The 21,057-nt window shown below is 43.5% G+C and overlaps 1 protein-coding gene across 3 annotated transcripts in view; it reads right to left on the bottom strand.

The window, feature by feature from the left end:
- Positions 1-1,161: 1,161 nt before the first annotated feature.
- PDPN (podoplanin) overlaps positions 1,162-21,057 on the bottom strand; it is a 32,516-nt gene continuing 12,620 nt past the window's right edge. The window contains exons 2-6 of one of the 3 annotated variants that reach the window (XM_050931573.1): positions 16,145-16,230; positions 14,835-14,964; positions 10,497-10,535; positions 9,669-9,780; positions 1,162-5,046 (exon numbers count right to left, since the gene is read on the bottom strand). In XM_050931573.1, the coding sequence (XP_050787530.1) occupies positions 5,040-5,046; positions 9,669-9,780; positions 10,497-10,535; positions 14,835-14,964; positions 16,145-16,230 (374 nt within the window). In that variant the 3' untranslated portion in view covers positions 1,162-5,039. Of the gene's footprint in view, positions 5,047-9,664; positions 9,781-10,496; positions 10,536-14,834; positions 14,965-16,144; positions 16,231-21,057 lie in introns of those variants that run through there. The other 2 variants (XM_050931576.1, XM_050931574.1) reach the window with 2 other exon arrangements.

The following is a 21,057-nucleotide window of genomic DNA, read 5'->3' as shown; positions in this document are numbered from 1 at the left end:
TGCTCAGAAGATCAAATCCATTCTGCAAAGCTGCCCATCACTTCATTGCCTATCCTGCTTGCTCAGATGTCTCTGCAGTTGACAGTTCTGAACAATGCAGGGATGACATCCTCGGGTTGGAAAAATAAAGGATTGTTTGTGTTACATGGGGGGTGCACTTCTGTCAATAACTGAATAAACAATCTGAGCAAACACTGTATGTTACTATATTATGATCAGTTCACAACCATCATTTGGTGCCATGAACTAGGAACTGACTAGCAACTGCATATGAAACCATTTAAAAGTAGACTGGTTATGTTACTAAGTAAGCCCTGAAAGGAGGATGAATTAGAGAGCCTAATAAGTATGTTCCATTTCTAATTTACTATTCTATCAATACCATGCACCTGTAGCACATATATAAGATTGGGATATATATAAACTTGCAGAATAAGACCTGGGTGTTTCTCTGGCTTACAATTTAACACAAGAAACAAAGAATAAGTGAGACAGAGAAATGGAAATACATTGTACATGAAGCACAGTCCTATATGGAAGGAATTTCTTTGAAGCGTTACCAGGAGTTACTGTACTTTTCTGATGGGCTTTAAGTGATATACCTTGACAAAGAGGGATCAAATGTTTTACATAGTAAACTTTCGGACCAGAGGCCCAGCACAAAACCTATACAATGCTCAAGCCTTCAAAACAGGACTTCGATGGTGCATAGGCCTTGAGCTGGCCATCTGCCTAGAGTGAATTTCATCCTTTAAGATTTAGAATCATAGATTATTTAGGGCTATCTTTGTGTGAGTTAATGGTCAAAGTTCAGAATTTACAGCTATGTTCAGAATAACTGTGGCAGTTCCATGCATGGAGTAAGGGTAGTTTATGGCCCTTAGTGAGAATCTCTGAATTATTGGCCAAAAAAACCCTCAAAACAAAACACCTTATATGGATGCTGATGCTTATCACTGAGTAGGCATGTTGTGAATGATGGAGGAGAACTTTGGAATCAATCCATAAAGGTTGCCTGACCTCCTACCATGCTATTTTTGGAGAGCGTGTGCTGTTACTTCTATGGAAATTCAGGTAGTGGGATAGGCACAGGAAAGGATTTATTTTCTTTTTTTGCAAGTGCAAGTCAGCAACAGCAAACTGAACTGTTGCAGAGGAAACTGGTGAAATCTGTGATATTCCCTGTAATGGCTGAATAATTCATAATTCCAGATGGCATCCATTTGGTCAGTGATCAAGTGCACCACGCAGGGAAGTTTCTAGTACAGACATAAGACTTTTTTCAGAGTCTAGACTAACGTAATTTACACTTCATATAATCATATCTTGCCATAGTAAGAAAAATCAATATCTTTGCTGCTTTCACATGGATTTACACACATTTCAGCAACTTCATACAGGTCACATATGAAGTTAAAATCAGATAGGAAAGTCGTATGTGAGATTCACAAACAAGTACATAATAATCCTTTAAAAATATCAAGGATAAATATGGATTCCCCTCGTCCTCTTAGGATACTGATAGTAAACTAGTTCCCTCAAAATTCCAACATATAACTATGCAGAGAAATAAACAAAACAAAGGAGATTAGTGGGAAATGATGAAATACAAAACTTATTTCTAAATTATTAAACACAAATATCTGTATCTGAGCTGAGCCACATGGAATAGGAATTCTGTAGAGATGCTCACCTCAGGGCATATTTTCTTTTCAATGCATTTGTGTGAGTTTCACTTATCCCACTGCATGTTACCAGATGTGTTTACCCGGAAGAAGAATGTACAGCCCTTAACACTTTAAAAGGAAATTAAAGGCTAAGTTGTCAGAACTGTTTAAAACAATTGGGCAAAATCTCATGAGTACTCCTGCTGAAGGCAGTGAGACTATCTGTGTAAGACCTTATCTACATACCAGCTTAACTATAATTTAATTATTTTAGTTAACCCGATATGGCCTGTGGGGGTGAAACCCTTGCCCCACTCAAGTCAATGGGAGTCTTGCCATTGACTTAGCTGGAGCCGGGACTTCACCCCTTGTGGTTTAAAAATGCTGTGTATCAATTCAGCCTAATTTGGTAAAGAATTGTTCTGTAGCTAAATTGAAACACACCATGTTTAAATTGGTTTCAGAATGTCCACATGTGTTTAGCACAATGTTCTATCAAACTGATTTTAGCTAATCAGAGCAACTTTGTGTGTAGACAAAATTTAAGCCAAATTAGATTGAAGTGAAGTAGGAATGTATTTTTTGAGAAATGTATTCCATAGCTATAGAAAAATATCCTTTTATATTGCAACAGATTAATATTAGGGTGTCAACACTTTGATAGTTGAATTACATTGCAATGCAGTAGTCTTTAATTAACAACAAATGAACAGCAATAATTCAGTTTTATGCTTATCACCACCCTACGCAGGCAACTCTAAACTCCATCTTATCCATCACAGAAATAGCTCACTTTAACTGTACAGCTCTAGATTATATTTTTATGAGAGCAGTCACTCAGAATCAAGCCAGAAAGGCATATTACCATTTTATTCTAAGTCAGGCTTCTTAAACATTAAAGATATTCTGGTACCATTAGATGAAGGGAACTTCACCCCTGTGTAGAGAGCCAGCATGAAGCCTGTGCATCACTTAAGTCCCGTTTAAATCTTCAAAGTAGGCCTTAAGTCAGGGTTTCTCAAACAAGGGTCGCTGCTTCTGTAGGAAAAGCCCCTGGCGGGCCGGGCCGGTGTATTTACATGTCCCGTCCACAGATCCGGCCGATCGCGGCTCCCACTGGCTGTGGATCACTGCTCCGGGCCAGTGGGAGATGCTGGAAGTGGCGTGGGCTGAGGGACATCCTGGCCACAGCTTCCAGCAACTCCCGTTGGCCCGGAGCAGCAAACCACGGCCAGTGAGAGCTGCGATCGGCCGGATCTGTGGACAGGACACATAAACACACCGGTCAAGCCCGCCAGGGGCTTTCCCTACAGAAGCGGCAACCCCTGTTTGAGAAACCCTGCCTTAAGTGAGCCTTGGGGTCCATAGGCCTTGAGCTGACCTCTGTCCAGGGTGAAATTCATCCTTTATAATTAGTTGATGACAAAGAAGAGAATGTTACATTCCACTTCTGACATTACAAATGTTCTCTCAGTGACTGTGGAAGCAAATAGATTTAAAGATACAGGCCCAAACCAAAACCCTGTACCGAAACATATCTGAATTCTGAGATTTTTTTTTTTTAAATCCCAGGTCTGCAAATTGGACTCTATAAATGGACCAGAGCAAAAGCCTGTATCAAAACATCCCAACCCCCAGATCCAGATTTGATTTTTTTTTCCAGTTTGGGCCCTTCTCTTAATAGAAAAGTTTGCACAAGCTCAGCTTGACGAAACACAGGGCTGAACGTGATGGAGGCCATAAACTTGAAGTCTGCTAAATTAAAATGATTGCTGATCTCTAGAATTACTTTCATCTCCTAATCTCTCTATACTTTGAGCTCAACGTAGTCACCAGAGATCAGGATTCACTGATGCATAAGTTGGAGCCTTGCACTGCAAACGGTTTCTAAATTATTTTTTCTCATGAGTGTATCTAGACTGGTACATAGACGTTTTTAAATACACTTGATTTTTTTAATAAAAGAAATGTGCCAAAGTCTGTAAAAGACAAACAGAATCCAGGACAGAGAGACAGTAACAGAAGGAAGAAAGATTCAGAAAGGTAAGAATTAAAGTGGTTTTGTGTATAGTATAAAAGAAAATCAAGATTAATGGTTGCAAAATCTGACATAAGATACACCATATTTTTTTTTATTTCCAAAGCTCAGCTCTATATATAGATCATGGCAGACAAAGGAAATGGAAGAGCAAATCTGGAAAAGTTTGCATGTTTAGTCCACTCTGTAGAAGTGGATTCCAGAGTAGGCCCTTACAAAACATGATAGTTTGCAGCCATTTGGAACTTAAAGCCTTTTACTTTGAAATCTCAGTTACATCCTGTCCCACTGCATCATGTATACCATGGTAAAAATTATGTTGTGTCCAGAGAAGTGTTACACCTCATCAATATGTGCGGTGATCTGATGTGGCATAGTGTGTGGCCAAACTCAGCCTGCCATGCAGTTGAAAAGAAAAGAAAAGAAAAGAAAACGGTATAAAAAGAATGCCATTTACTGATTCAGACATCGTCTACACATCAAATCCAACTCTTGTTGTGTAATAGGTTACGATGACCCATCCAAAATGGGTATTTTCCTAGCACTGCTTAAGTTAGGATGTGTATTCCAATCCCTGCTCATCTCTGCAACAGGGAAGACAGAAGGTCTTGGCACAACAGTCAGAGAGATGAGTTGGTAGGTCAGTTCCAGCTGGGCCAACCATGCTTTTCTGTATAGAAGTGCAGCCTCCTTACCAGAATGATTTAACTGCCAGGCCATGAATGCAATTTGCTTACATCATTTAAATATAGTTGTCTCCCTCTGAAGTCAATTCTAGATTGTTAGGGTGACATTACTTTCATACCTTGCTAAACAATACAGATTCAATAAAACAACATCCTACAAGGACTGGTGGTTTTAGACATTTATAGCACTGAAAGATACACCAGACTTTCTCACTTCACAGTGGGCTTATAACAGAAGAGAATCTGGATTTAACTTTTCAGAGGAACCAACAGGACGCAATGTGAGATGACAACTTTTTCCTGGCGTGGTTTAACACCTATCTACAATTGTATTTATACTACCGATAAAGCACCTTTCAGCTGCATGTGGCTTTACTTGTTGTTTTTCGTTTCTATAGCATGTTTTTTTCATTCCTCTTAAATACTTTTGATTATCAAAGTCCTATGAATCATTGCATTTCTGATAAGTCTGTAAAGCATCCCTCCAGAAAGCTGTGTGGGATCCCCATGGATTTGGAATTCTGCATTCATGATTTCCATGGATCATCTTCTCACATCGATACAGGAACAGAGTCTCTAGCAGTTGTAAAATAGGAAGCACTTTTATTTTCTGGCTTAAAACGACATGATTTCCTTCTTCACTTATTTTTAGGGCCTGTGAAAAGAAATGGAAAAATGGGGTGACATTATACTATTTTGTGTCCCAGAGTCAGAAAAATATATTCATTGTCTGTCTTCTCTCTTGTCATCTCTCACCTCTTCCTCCCTGCCTTTTCCACTGCCTCTTTCCTCCACTTCCCAGTTAATATTTTCCTCTCTCCAGTGCCTGTCTATCAACAGTGCAGCTTGCTTCTGCTGCCCATTTACTAAAGCAGGGTCAAGTGCATTCCCCAAATACAGCATTCAATACATTTTTACTTCTTTCAGTTTTGCAAAGCACTCATGGGCTGGACTTGCTGCTCATATATCTTGTCAGTACTAGAATATATTCCAAGAATGTCAGAAGTGAACAGAGGACAGTCTATGCAGGATCCAGTGTTGTCTTTAGGTATTCCAGCTTCAAAATGAGTCACCCTAAGGTAAAACTCACCCCTGTGCAGTGGCCAGCAGAATGCTACTTAAATCCTCCTGAAACCCTATTATGAGAACATGTGCTGTTCCAGAGCACCGTATCTGGGTGGGATTTTCAAAAGTGCCTAAATGATAAGAGCACAAGTGTCAGGCATTTTTGAAAATATTATCCTCTCTCTAGCTCCTTAGAAGGCCTCGTCATCCTAGGATCTGAGCACTTTGCAAACATTGACGCAGGTGCGTTCAAGCAAACCGTGCAGACCAGTTTTGAAGCTGTGCAAATTCACGAATGGGTTTTAACATAGTGTAAGGGCTCAAATCTGACAAAAAATTGAATGGAGGTCCTAATATTGATGACATATTTGCAATTTTATCCCTTCCTCATCCTTTTTCCAGCTCTGCTATTGATTGTCCCATTGTAGAGGTGGTAGCTCTCTGTAGCACTATCTCTCCCAATGGTAAATTGGTAACATGAGGGAAGAGATTAAACGGAGAACAATAGAAAGTTGAGAGGCACATCCAAGGGTTGAAGGGGATAGCGTTTCCATTTGACACCACCATATGTGGAAGTAGGACCGGCGCTAGGGTTTCTCGCACCCTAGGCACACGGCCATTTTGCCGCCCCCAGCGCTGATCCCGCGGCTCCGGTGGACCTGCCGCAGTCATTCCTGCGGAGGGTCCTTTGGTCCGTGGCTCCTGTGGAGCTGCTGCAGGCATGCCTGTGGGCGGTCCACTGGAGTCGCGCGAGCAGCCAACCATCTGCAGGAATGACTGTGGCAGCTCCACCAGAGCCGCAGAGCAACGGACCCTCCGCAGGCATGCCTGCGGCAGGTCAACCGGAGCCACCTGCCACCCCCCTGGCAAAATGCCGCCCCCTGAATAATCCTGACGCCCTAGGCGATTGCCTAGGCAGCCTAAATAGTAGCACCGGCCCTGCGTGGAAGACTGTCTTCCAAAAGCAGGAAGGAGGCAGATGCCACCAGAGCGGGAGATTTTGAAGGGACTCTGGAAACTTAGAATATCTGCTCCAGACACAGTCACATACCGGTTAAATGATAGGTGACAGGAGAGCATTTAAAATACTTTAAAAGCAGTTTGGCATTTCATTATGATGACCTACGATGTTGGCGATGGAAAGTATGCATAGATTCCATTGACAATGTATAGAGAAATATTGTTTCCTTGTTTCTATTGGAGCAGAAATGGGAAATGAAAAGGATCTGTTTGCATTGGGTACACATCCATTTCACAGCAAACATATTTTCTGGATAAATTAAACAGGAAATAACAACAACACTCAGTACTTACAGCACTCTCTGTCAGAGAATTTCAATGTGCATTACAAACCATAAAGGGCAAATCCTCTCTCCTTCTCCACAGCCATATGGGGAGAGGAAACACAGATTCCCAGATACAAAATTGCAATATAGAGCTGAACTCCATTAAAGCTCCACTTCAACCATTACCTAGCACAGGGATTCTCAAACTGGAGGTCAGGACCCCTGAGGGGGTCATGAGGTTATTACATGGGGAGTCCTGAGCTGTCAGCCTCCACCCTGACCCCTCTTTGCCTCTAGCATTTATAATGGTGTTAAATATATTAAAAAGTGTTTTTAATTTATATGGGGGGGTTGCACTCAGAGGCTTGCTATATGAAAGAGGTCATCAGTACAAAAGTTTGAGAACCACTGACCTAGCAGAACTTGGTGGGGGATGCAGGGGCACTTGGAAGGCAGAGGGACCAGGCTTTTGTGACTGCCTGGATCCACTAGCCATTCTTGCCAGCACATGGGCTCAGTGGACTGTGGACTGTTCCTCAGCCTGAGATTGCAGTAATGGCTGTGGAGCTGTTCCTGAGAATTCTCCTAACTCTACAGGGTCAGACAAAGCCAAGCTTGTTTTCTTAGGCTTAGCACAATGAGGAACAGGGCGGTTTGCCTTTGGTTGATTAAGTGGAATAGGTATGGTTAGTACCCCCCATTTTACAGAAGGAGAAACTGAGTCACAAAGAGGGTAAATGGTGCACCCAAGGACACACAACTAATCAATTTCAGAGCCAGGATTATGACCCAAGTCTCCTTGGTTTCAGTCTCATGCACTAACTACTAGCTGGTGCTGCCATTCTTCAGTCTATACATATAACCTCGCTGTCTTTCAATGAAGGTAGAAACTGATATTGTCTGAAAAATTTGGAATCGCACCTAAAGTCATGCAAAGTTCTCCAATATGGGGGTTTTACTGTAAACACTAAATTCTCAGACTGGATTCCTGAATCTTGAAATGAGCCTGGACTAGCTTTTCAACAGATCTGTGTTGATTAATGATTTTGGATGAAAACCATCTAGATACTGGTGGGGTTTAGCCAATGTTTATTTGGATCTTTGGGCTTACTTAAATCAAAAACTCAAGAAAATATGGGAAGGTTGGGGGATTTGAACCCATTATTTTCTGAACTCAGAAGTCTGCCAGACATATAACAGGGCAAATAAAATCAAAACAAAAAGATTGTCTTTACTATTTGTTTTTTGTGATGGCCAGGTTTTCAAAGAGTTTGTGTGCAATGGTGTGCTTAATTTGCACATTTCATTGCCTTGTTCTGCATGTAAATCAGAGAATAGTACATACAAATACAGCTAAATAGGTGTTTGCACCTGCATCTTTCTGGTTGGTGTATGCAGCCAGGATAATTTCATGCATAAACTCTCTGACCAAGAATCTGCTAAGTTTAGCGCTAATTCTTTCAGTAGGGATACCTTTAATTAATTTTTAAAAACCAATTTAAATTAATTTTAAAGTATTATTTGTAGATCATAATTTAATGTAATTGAAAAAATAGACTAAAGGGAGACAGCCCTTTGGGTCCGTCTCCTTTGATTTGTGCTGATATTCTCATAAACACTGAAGCTGAGAGACAGGACTAGATTCTCAGTTGGTTTGAACTGGAGCTATGCCCGTTAACCCCATCTTAGAATCTGGTCCTGTGTAGATACCAGCATGAGACAGATGACTCTGCCACAGGTTGCCCTGAGTGAAACTTGCACAGAACAGATATTAAAGAGAAGTTAGAGGCATGTTCCAGAGAAGAAAGCCTCAGTCTGATTTTTAACTCTGGTGAGTCTGTTCTGACAGCATCAGTTTATCATTCCCTAAAGGTTCCTTAGCTGGGGACTGACTGTCACAAGAAACAGGTCAGCGAATGAGAACATTTTCTTGTCTCTGCTCACCCCTGCCTGACTAACTGTGGCTCTACGGTATAAATGATTAAGGATTGTAGATGACCCAGTTGGAGGAGTGGAGGAAAGAAACTGACACACCATCCCTCAGCACCACCAATAAATACATAAATTATTCAGACTACAGCAGAGCAGTTTTAGATTAAATAACAGGAAAAACTTCCTAACTGTGAAAGCAGCAAAGAATCCTGTGGCACCTTATAGACTAACAGACGTTTTGGAGCATGAGCTTTCGTGGGTGAATACCCACTTCCTCAGATGCATGTATTCACCCACGAAAGCTCATGCTCCAAAACGTCTGTTAGTCTATAAGGTGCCACAGGATTCTTTGCTGCTTTTACAGATCCAGACTAACACGGCTACCCCTCTGATTCCTAACTGTGAACAGTAGGAGAATGGAACAGATGCCTAGGGAGGTCATGGAGTCTCCTTCACTGGAGGTTTTCAAAAGGAGGCTGGAGAGCCATCTGTCTTGGGTGGTTTAGACACAACAAATCCTGATCTTGGCAAGGGGTTAAACTAGATGGCTCTTGTGGTTCTGTCTAACCCTATGGTTCTATGCTTTTATATCTGGAAGTGGATGTTGATCAAACTTTTTTAAAGCTTAAATATTTCTTTCCCTTCTTCCCCCTTCACTTCTGTTTCCCAGCCACGGCTGGAATGAAAAGCTCCGGATGCCATGATAAAGGGCAGTCCCAAACTATGTTTCACTGTGTCCAAAAGTAGACATGCTAGAGATATTAGGGCCCATTCCTGCGAGCTTTCCAGTCTCTCCTGTGGTTCAGATAAACTGCTTGAATGTTTGGCTGCTTCTCTGGAATGTATCCAGACCTTGGGCTTGATCTCCCACCCTTTGAAATCAATGGAAAGACTTCATTGGATCTTGAATCGAATTCCTTTTGAAGTGTGTCTGTCACTGAAACCAGAGCTATAGCAGCCTCTAGCCATAAAGCCTGCCGAGTAATCTACTTACGAGTACCTGCCCGACATTTTCCTCACGACGGCAATGATGATTCCAGTAACGATTCCCACCGCTATTATGATTCCAACGATGATTCCAACCAGTGTAACTGTTGCCAGGCCATCTGAGTGGGAAATGTTCAGGATGTTAGCATGTTTTCTGTGTAACCCGTGTATAACTATGGGGCCAGATAGTAAGAGGTCCTAATACTTTGTAGTAAAATGGAATTATTTTGTCTCATTCGATTCCATGGGAATGTTCCCTGAATCCTGTGAACTGTAAAATATGTCATTTAGGTTTAGAGAAACATGACGAGTGATTGGATCAAACTCTGTCAGTGATAATGCTTAATTTGTGCCAGGCTAAGCTCCGGCATCTCTACGCTTGGCAGTTCAGAGCCCTGGCACTTCCAGGCTTGCCCACATCAGTTATGAAAGTAAAAAAAATTGCTTGAGCCCCAGCACCTCTTTCATTGCATATTAAGCCCTGGTTGGTGACACAAGCTTTTGAGCTTACACGGAGTTCTTCTTCAGCTCTGTATAGCTCAAAAGCTTGTCTCTTTCATCATCAGATCTTGGTCCAATAAAAGATATGACCTCACCCATCTTGTCTATCTTGTACCTTGGGACTAACACGGCTACAACAATACTGCAAACCATATGAAAATATCATTTAGGTTTAGCAGTTTCCTCGCTCCCTTTCTTTGGGCCGGTTGGAGTCAAAGAGAGTTTGTCCATTTACTTCAATGGGCTTTGAGACAGGCCCTTTAAAAGTTCAAAGCCATATCTCATGTGGGATTTAAATGCATCTACTCCTTTTATAACCAATTTTGTTACTTACCTTTCTCGTCTGTAGTCCCTGGCTCACCACCCACTTCATCTGGAAAGAAAGAACCAAAATAACTTTTTAATACGGTGACTGTTAGGTCTTCATACCGTGATGTCACACTGTAGGGGAGGTTATAAAAACTACAGCCCGATGGGTCTGAGAGTGAAACCATGACAGGTGTGCAGTTTAAGAGGGTGTTAATTGGGGAGTGAGTGTAAATAGAGAGCACTCAGAGAGCGTAGAGTAAAAGGAGTTGTGAAGAGACTGAGCCTCGCAGCTGAAATAAAGGCTGTCTACACGTAAAATGTGACAGCAGCACAGCTGCAGCTGTAGTGCTTCAGTGTAGATACTTCTTACAGCAGCGGCACTCAACCTATTTATCACTGTGGGCCGCAGGTTGAGAACCACAGTGCCCCCCACCTAACACCCCCTGCAAACCCTTATGCTCAGCACCCTCCACCCAGAGATCCCTCCAAAGATGGGGCCAGGAGCAGAGAGCTGGGTGTGGGGTGAGGGGCAGGGACCTGGACCCCAGATCCTGCTGCCTGGGGACTCTGACCCCCCCCCCGTGTGGGGGCAGGGGGCAGCTAGGACCCCGACCCTAGACCTGCTGGGTGGGGCCGGGCGGCAGCCAGCTGCCCGGACCCCAGATCCCACCGGGACCCCGTTGCATGGGGTCGGGCAACAGCCTGTTGCACAGACCCCAGATCTCGCTGGGACCCTGTTGCATGGGGCTGGTTGGCAGCTGGCTGCCTGGACCCCAGATCCTGCCAGGCCCCCATTGCATGGGGCTGGGCAGCAGCCGGCAGCCTGGACCCCGAGCCCTGTCATGCGGGGCCATGCGGCAGTCAGGAGCCAGTAGCCCGGAGCCTGCAGCCTGTAGCACACATCTGACTTGGGCTGCATCTGTGTGCTAATTGGGCCATGGATTGAGAACCGCTGCCCTAGAGTGACGGGAGGGATTTCTCCTGTCACTACAGTTAATCCACCTACCTCAGAGATGGTGACTAGGTTGACAGAAGAATTCTTCCAAGTCTACACTGGGGTTAGGTCAGTTTAACTACGTCGCTCAGGGGTGTGGATTTTTCACCCCAGGTTGATCTAACTTGTGAGTGTAGGCCAGCCCAAAGACAAACTGAAATCTAAAGAGATCTTGAACTGGTGTGAATCAGGATCAACACCAGTGTAGCTCTATTGATCTCAATGCTGTAACACCACTGTAAATTAAATTCACAGATAACCTTAACTGTGGCATTTCCTAACTTTTGAGTGCTTGACTTTGCAACCTTAATGTTCTTTTAACACAATTTTTTGTATAATAAATCATAGCAATATCTTAGCTAACCTAACTGCAGAGTGACACCTGCCTGGTTAAAATCAGGACAACAAACAGGCAGGGAAGTGATCAGTGTTCCAGATATTAAAATTAGTGTAGTTTCTTTGGTATATCATTTTGTTTCCTACATTGGATCCTTAAGTGGGCTAGTCAAACTTGGGCTGATTTGTTTGAGGCTTGAGCCCAGAGACGTTAATCTTTCATTATTTGTTTCAGATTCTGCTCTAGATTTATGCCTAAGCAGACAGGAAGGCAAGTTTGTTTTGGATGCCATGAGCTTGTCTGACCTGAACATATCTGTTACACTTACAGTATCTGCACTCCATGGGGCCAACCCCTCCTCCCCCCCGAGTTTGTACTGCACAGCTTGTTATTGGCTTGCAATCTGACAGTGCAGCTGTAGGATACTTTATGACACAATGCCAATGTTTTAAGGAAAATGTGTCATTTTTAGGACGGTTTTGTTTGTGTTTTGACAGAAAAAGTATGACACTAGGAAGATATTTTTGCTCTTTGGCACAAACTGGGCACTGATTACTAGAATGGCTCAGCACACGCCATAATCTTTTATGGCACTTAAAAATGCTTATAATAATGCACAAACCTTTCCTTCTCACAGTTCCTAAGCATTTAATCATTCCTCTTAGTCTTAACATGAAAGGTACCAATAAAAATAGGGTAGATCAGTGATAACACATTTGTGACTGTTCAAAGCCCTGAATGCGATCTTCAGACATTGACTTAGGGCTGGTCTACGCTATGGGGGGGGATCGATGTAAGTTACGCAACTTCATCTATGTAAATAACTATCCTATCGATTCCCTTGTGCTTCTCGTTGAGATGGAGTACCAGAGTCGACGCTAGAGCGATTGGCGGCCAATTTATCACTTCTACACTAGGCACGATAAATCGACCCCTGCTGAATCAATGGCTGCCTGCTGATTGGGCTGATAGTGTAGACAAGCCCTTAGGATGCTCCCTCTGACACTCCCTGTGATGGGATCCTGATCAAATTCACTGACAGTGTCAGAGCTGCCAGGAGGTGCATTCCCCCTTGGGCATGTACCTGTCCCACCTAACAGTAACCAGGAAAGGGGTGGTGGTGGTGAAAGAAGGAGAGGAGAAACAATCCCTGCCATCCAACAGCTTGGAAAGAGAAACCCTCTCCATCTCCTCTCAGCTGCTAAGAGGAGGTCTTCTTCCTGTGTGTCCAAAAGATTGAAGGGAGAGAGAGAAAGGGGAGACCTCGCCTCTCTCAATGGACAAGAGATATGGGGAAAGCTAAAAGGCTGCTTCATCATCAGATGGAGTCGGAGATGCTGCATTGTTGAATACTGACCCAGTGTCACCATGCAGTTTCAGGGTATCATGCTGAAGATAGTTGGTGGGTCTCAGGCTGCACCTGATGAAAAAGTGATTCTTTGGGTATTAAATTCTGGATAGCACTAATTTAGGGAAGGGTTCTCTATTTTAGGTGACTGTTGAGATTGCCTATAAAGGGCTTGCAGCTGTTATGAGGCAGAATGGTTTGTGATTAAGGCACTGGCTGGGAATGCAGGTAATCTCGGTTGTATTCCTGGTTCTGCCACTGATGACCTTGAGCAAGTCACTTTTCTTCTCTATGCCTCAGTTTCCCCATCTGTAAAATGAAGATAATACTAGCTCCCTTGCAATGGGGTGCTGTATATTGATTAATGTTAAGCACTGTAAGATCCTTGAATAGAAGTGTTTCGCGAGCATTACTGTGCACAGTATAATTATTATGGTTGTTGGGAAACAGCTTTTATTTTGAAGACTGGAAGACTTTTAATACAAAAGGTGTTCTGACTTAAATGATAGAAATTCTTTGTATACAGCCTTTTTTTTCATACTTGACTGATACCAAATTTTTTTCCTCTTTCAATAATTAAAAAAACTGGCTCTGTATATAAATAAAATGGTAAGAACTTGATGTTGCGTTGGCTTAACTAATGCATATACCTTTGAACTCCAGAAACTTGGGGCCAGATCATTTGGTCACCATATACTAGTTCCAAGTAGTCATTGGCCTGCATCCACCCCAAAAATCTGCTACAATTTGGCATGAGTGACAGCCTCTGCTTAATAAAGAACCAAGCCTGAACTAACAAGTGTGTTGCAGATTGGAACGGTAATGCATTGGCAAAGCTTGTGTGTGGGAAGTTTGTACAGAGGCTGCACAATCTTTTTCTCTAGCCAGTGTTATTAACTCCTTACTTGAGTAGCAACCAGAAGTAGAAGAAACACAACTGCTGTTTTCTTTCCTAGAGGAAAGTGTTCTCAAATCACCCACATGTAGTTTAGACAGTGAGTCTGAAACTCCCTCTGTAAAATTCAGAGTTGGCTACCATTGCTTCTGTTCTTTAATAATGAACAAAGTCAAGAGATGCCCAGACTAGTAGCAGAGACAAAGAATCAGGAAAGGAGACCGAAGAACATACATTTTTAAACATATGTGTTTGATCTTCTGTCCAAGGATAAGCAACTACTGCAGCATAGAAAAGCAGAGAAAGAAACCAGCAACAAAAGACAGAAATTTTGTTTGAGGGCTGTAGTTAACCTAATGTCTTCTTATTTATCAACAGATAGAGCCAGTTCCCATATCTGGGTAGAACAGGGAGTGACCGAGGGCAGTGACATCTCCAATAACTGCTTGTGTGAGCAACAGCAGTTTGGGAGGTGGAGGGCTGCAGATACTTAGGAAAGCAGAGCTCATGGCGAGGCTGTTCCAGACAACTGTATGAAATTTGCTTTGCAGGGATCTGTGGAACCATTTCATCCTGAGGCTAGACAAATGTCATCCCAGTTCCACTTTGACTTTCCATTTTGAAACAAACCTCATATGCCAAAGCAAAACTCAGTTGCAACTACTAGAATTCATTGGATTTCAGTGCAAAGCCATGAATGGGCCCCGCCTGGATTTGACAGGTTCATGAACCTCAGTGAACATAACTTACAGTTGAGTAAAACTAAAAATCACAAGCAAAGGTTTCTACCTTCAGAATTTTCGACAACATCCGCGTCGGTAGAGTTCTCACTGTCTTCATTATTGGCAACTATACTTTCTGTGGTTATTAGCTCTTCTAAGGGGAACAGGTCTCTTATGGTGTGCAGTTTTGTAGGCAACTGGGAGGAGTGAAAGTAAAAAGAGAGAGACAAAGTAAGACCCAATCTCTTTAACATTTATATATAAAGGCAGAACTTTAATTTCCTCGCCTGCATAAAGTCCAATGTCTGGATTCTGAGGTCAGTTCTGCTCTTTTTGTTCTACTCCTGCAGCACAGAGGGACTGAAAAGGTATCCTATTGTCCTAGTTTGAGGGAGTCCCCTGTGGGCCTATAGAAAGCATAGCAGTCTCCTATGCAATTGCCTGCAGATCCTCCTGTGAATGGCTTGATGGGGATGAAGTGTGACCATGCTGCAGTCCAGCAACCCCTAGGCTGCTCAAATCTACCCCAGGACTGGGTCCAAAGCAGCCACATGATCAGGGAGCCACAAACAGGTACCTTTCATCCCCAGCTCAAGATCGTTGAGAATCAAGCCCTATGTTTCACAAAGACAGAAAAGAAACAGCCCTGTTTGGCTGTCGTGGGTTTTACAAGTTTTCATAATTATAATATAAGTCTATATTTGACTGTCTGGATTTGCAATGTGAAAAACACATGCTGAATTACTGATCAGTAATAAGCTATGTCCACCATGAAGCCCAGCTTTTAGGAATGCAGCTGTGGGGAAGTATTTCCAGTATAGAGGACAATATGCCAGTTCATCAGTTTCTAAAGGGAAAAATTAAATCCTTGGGTTTTTGTTCATTGTCACTAATTCAACTTTACTGTAAAGGAACAACAGTTGATGCAACTGAAAGTTAGAACTGCTTGCCACAGCAATCACTAACAGCAAAACATTGTCAATGCAGAGGCAGGGAAAGGGGAGTTTTACCCAGTGTCATAGAAATTTACAGATTTGTTTGTCCATTGTGTTACATCAGTTCAACATCAGTGTAGCTCCACTGAAGCCAATGGAGGCACACCAGGGCAGAACTGGTATAAGACAGTGCATAGCAAGCCCTGAATATTCTGTGAAATTCAGCAAATGTTGTTATAATTATTTTCAGCTTCATCTCCCGCCACCCAAACTTTTGCAAAGCAAAAAACTGGTATTTGACCACCCTTTATTTTTGGAACAAATCATCGCTTATTACCAGAAAACCACAAGCTCAAAATCTGACTGCTCAAAAGACAAAGCAAGAAGACAAGAAATACAGTGCCAGCTAGGTCTGAAGATTCTCAGTTCAAGAGACACCCACCAGAGTTGGCCTTTCTTCAATCTCTGAGTCATTTCTGTCTTTGAAATCGTTTGATACTGTTTCATCTTCCAGTTGAACTGTGCTTGCTAAGGGAAACACAGAAAATGAGTTAGAGATTCAGTTGATGTTCACTTATTATGGCTAAATTGAACATTCTCTGAATTAAGTATATTCAACATGAGATAGTTTACCTCCACTGCCATGTCTACCTATCGCTATTGTGACAGACCCAGGCCGGTGGAGTGCAGGAGTCTGATCCTATTGGCATCCAGCGGGGGTGGGCAGGCGAAGCCCGCCCACTTCTAAAGGGCCTCCCCCCAGCCTAAGGGGAGGACCCACAGGTCTGGGACACCAAGTAATTACGGGGGACAACTAATGAAAAAACAGGATCGGGAGTGAGGTCATAGGGCTAAACGAAGGGAACCTGATGGGGACACCGAGCAGAGAACCCCGGACAACGCCCACTGCTCCTCGAAGGCGTCAAGGGAGCCAGTGGACGCCGCCCAGAGGAACTCTGCCCGGATGCGTGAGCAGACAGAGGAACGGAAATAGGCCCTACAGTCACAGGAAATCCCGTCGGCCAACCTCCTCTCCCTGGTGTTGTAGATGGCCAGTTTGGCCAGGGCCAAGAGGAGGTTGAGAAGGAGATCCCGCGACTTCGTGGGGCCACGGATGGGGAGCGTGTAGATAAAAAGGTGAGGGGAAAAGTGCAACCAAAAATGCAGGAAAATATTCAGGAGGAGCCGGAACAGGGGCTGCAACCTGACGCACTCCAAATAAACGTGCGCCAAGGTCTCCTTCTCACCACAGAAAGGGCAGGTGTTAGGGACAGACGTGAACCGTGCCAAGTACACGCCCGTGCTCACGGCTCCGTGAAGGAGCCGCCAACTGATATCCCCAGCGGACCTCAGGACCAGGGCAGAGTACAAGCTGGCCCACCGGGGCTCCTCACCCTCGAGAGGCAGCAGGAGGTCCCGCCATTTGGTATCGGGGCGGGACGCGAGGGTGAGGTAGTGAAGGGTATGGAGCACGAGCGAGTACAGATGTTTCCGTGGCGCGGTCTGGAACAAAACTGGCTGCAGATCATGCAGCCGGCTGGCAGTGAAAGGGTGAGGGGGCCGATTGGGTCCACGGGGCAGGGGCCCGATAAAAATGTCCACAGGGCCTGGGGTGGAGGGTGGGCGGGGCGTGCCCTCTCGCAGGACCCGGTCGAGGTAAGCCCGAGCAGCAGGCAGTAAAGCGGCCTTCACCTCCTGAAGTACGCGCTGGGGAGTACGAGGTCTGGAGAGCCCCATGTGCTGAGCGAGCGTCAGGGGATCCAGCCAGTCTCCCCGGTCGTAGTCCAGGAGGTCTCTGACCCTGGTGACTCCCGCCGAGACCAGCCTCTGGCACACCGTGGGGGACTCTGCCACCTGCACACGAAGCTGAGGATTGTGTAGCAGGGGCTCTGCGAGGAGGTCAACCCCCACGGTGGCCGCCACGGACCTGGTCGTTGAAAAGAGCTTCCAGGTCCGGAGGAGGTCTTGGTAGAAGACCGGCAGCCCGGAGAGGTCTTGCGGAAGACCTCTCAGATGGAGGTAAAAGAGCTGCCGGTTGTATCGGAGCCCTCGGAAGCGGTGGAGGAAGGTGTGCGCCAATTGCAGGAGTCTGGTAGAGGGCAAATATACTGGTTACTGGGTGAGTAGTTTTGTGTTCCCTGAGTGACCAGAGCAGGGTCTGCACTAGAGTAGTCAGGAACTTGCTAGAACCAATTAAGGCAGACAGGCTGATTAGAACACCTGCAGCCAATCAAGGCAGGCTAATCAGGGCACCTGGGTTTTAAAAGGAGCTCTCCCCAGTCAGATGGGGAGGAGCCAGAGGAGAGGAAGTGTGTGTGAGGAGCTGGGAGTAAGAGACACAAGGAGCTGAGACTGAGAGGCTGTGCTGCGAGAGGACTAAGGAGTACAAGTGTTATCAGACACCAGGAGGAAGGTCCTGTGGTAAGGATAAAGAAGGTGTTTGTAGGACACCTAAGGGAAGTAGCCCAGGGAGGTGTAGCTGTCACACAGCTATTACAAGAGGCACTATAGACAGCTGCAAATCCATAGGGCCCTGGGCTGGAACCCAGAGTAGTTCCCCCCAAACCTCCCAACTCCTGATCAGACACAGGAGGAGCTGATCCAGACTGTGGGGGAGATCACTGAGGTGAGCAAATCTGCCAATAAGCACAGGACCCACCAAAGCAGAGGAGGAACTTTGTCACACTATGTATATGTCTACACATGTATAGTAGCAATATACTTTGGTTTAACCTTTTGGCCTAAGTCTTTGGTTTGTATTAAACATCCTGGCCAAGAAATCAGCTGTTCTTTATTTACAATGTTTGAAGTTTGTCTAGAGTTTTGGCCAGAGGTGCTGAGTCCACCAGGTACTGTAAACGGAACTCATGATGCTTGCCTTATCATGGAAGAAGTAGGATTTTGCTTTTTAGAGCGGTCCCTGGATGCCGAAACAATACTCACCTGTGATTGACTTAAAGTAACAATGAACAGATGCTCTCTTGTGCCATTGGAATTCATCTGAAAGAGCACTGAACCGTGAAGAGGACTCTTAGAGGCATGTATTTGGGAAGGTTTTGCACTTCTCCACTAAGGATAATACAAAGACAAGTCCCTAGAAGCAAGTTTAATTGGATATAGTTTAATTCTAAATTAGACTGAGTTTGCCTGTTACCACGACTAGCATTATTAAACACTTGATGGAGGTGCTCAGCGTGCATCTGGTTTCTGCACAAAATTTCTTCAAGTGCTGTGGAGTGATCTCTAAATTACTCACTGATTTCCATGTCCAGTTCTTCTTTCCTCGAACACATACTGCACTATATATATTCCCCCAGTCTGGGCTTCAGTGCATTTTTTAGAAATGTCTCTATCAAGAAATAATTTAATTAAGACAGTTGTCCTGACTATTTCACTAAACCGCAATGGAATGCCATAACGATGATAGTCAAACAATTTATCTGTTTGCTACTGTATAGACTTCAAATCAACTTAACATCTGATTTTGTACAGAAAACAAAATACTGGTCCAGTCCTATAAGATGCTGAGCATCCCCATCTCCTCTTGAAACTCTCAGCTCAAGGCTTCGAATACCAGCAATATTCAGAGTTTCAGGCCTTTCTGATGCAAAATGTTAGCGATCAAAGAGAAAAAATAGGTGAAATTCTGAGCCCCCAACATTAGTTATGTCTTTGTAACTTTAGCTTTTCCCATAGTACTCATCATTTATTTCTAGTGATTTTTGGAAGGGTAGGCAGTGACAAAGCTTCAAATGTACAAAGTTTTAAGGCTTGAATTCAATGGGAGCTGTTGGTACTCACAACTCTGAAAACTACGCTACCTACTGAGGTACTAATGCCCTGATCCAGGAAAGCACTGAAGCATTTATGTATCTTTAAGCACACTAAGAGTCCCATTGAAATCAGTGAGACTGAAGTATGGATGCTGGTGCCATACTGGAAACATGCAAGTTTTGGAACAGTTGGCCTTAGTGTTTTCTTACCAAGACAGATTTTGTTTAATCCAAAGACGTGCTTATGGAACACCACAGGTACGGTATATACCCTGTACACCAGCTTGTGTGACAGGCCCAGATTTGACATAGAACTGGTGTTGGATAAGTTTAGTGCCTGGAGAGGGCATGAAAAAAGGAGTTGTGGCAGAGGAAAATACAGAGAATTGGTTCACCCAAAATTAACCTGACCAAGGGGCTCAAAAATCTGAAAACCATCCCTGTTAATAATCAGAGTATTCTGAACAATCAGTATCTGATTTTTTGCTTCCCTCATTGGGTAGTTTTTATTTCACAGTATTCCTGCAATATGTTTAATGAATAGAATTGTTTTATTCAGTACCTTTCATGTCCCAGTGTGATTTACAGTGTCAAGTGATATATTTGCAGTGCTTTGCGTGTGAGCAAAGAGGGAAGCTATTCACAGGACGCTATTAGCAAGCACGGCTTACCACATAATTTTAATATTTTATTTAGGGGGAAATTATTTGCACCAATTATTATTAGATTATCTTAATAGCAGCCTCATCTCTTGTATGTCTGACATTAGGGGGTCATTGCTTTATTCTCTCTCTTCTGTGAAATGGTTTTATAGAACAGTTGATTTAATATACACACTATTTTTTCTTTATTACAGTGTAGATGAATGTATAGTGCCTTGACAGCCATGAGGATTTATTCCTAGATTTTGAAATGTGAGAATCTAAAGTTAAGTTTCTAAATCCATATTTAGGCACATAGAAGTTTCTGTTTAGAAGCACAAATATAGATTTTGGAACCTAAATAGATTCTATTTAGGTGCCTGAATATGGATTTAGGACCCTACTGTTAGACACTCAGTTTTGAACACTTTGATCTAAATTCCTATATAAATGCCCAGAACAAGTACAGAAGGGAAGCAGCCCATGCAAACTTCCTCTAGAGAGACAATTTGAAGGCCTTAATTTTCAGAAAGTGCGGAGCACCCATATGCTGAAAATCAGGCCCCTTTCAGATATTTCATTTTGCACACCTAAAATTTGAGGCAACTAAAATCACTAGTCACTTCTGAAAACCTGGACCTGAATGATGGACTACTTCAGTCCTGATTGTTCTCTCTGCTCAGACAGTTCATATGCGCATGAATTTCAGTAGTTTTCCATGATGTCCACTGGTAAGTAGATCATGATCACTGAAGCAATTTCACACAGACCCCAGTCAGCCACCAAGGGTAACAGCTTTCAGTCACTACCAGGGTGAATTTGAACTTGCATCTTACATACGTAAGTCTGTATAGCCCATTATCCATCTCCTTACTTATCTCTTTATTCTACATGGAAGTATTATTTATCTCCTGAGATCTATGTGCTGTTAATGAATGAAG

This window comes from Gopherus flavomarginatus, chromosome 21 (genome assembly GCF_025201925.1).
Source record: "Gopherus flavomarginatus isolate rGopFla2 chromosome 21, rGopFla2.mat.asm, whole genome shotgun sequence".
NCBI lineage: Eukaryota > Metazoa > Chordata > Testudines > Testudinidae > Gopherus > Gopherus flavomarginatus.
This window is presented reverse-complemented; position numbering and strand designations above follow the sequence as displayed.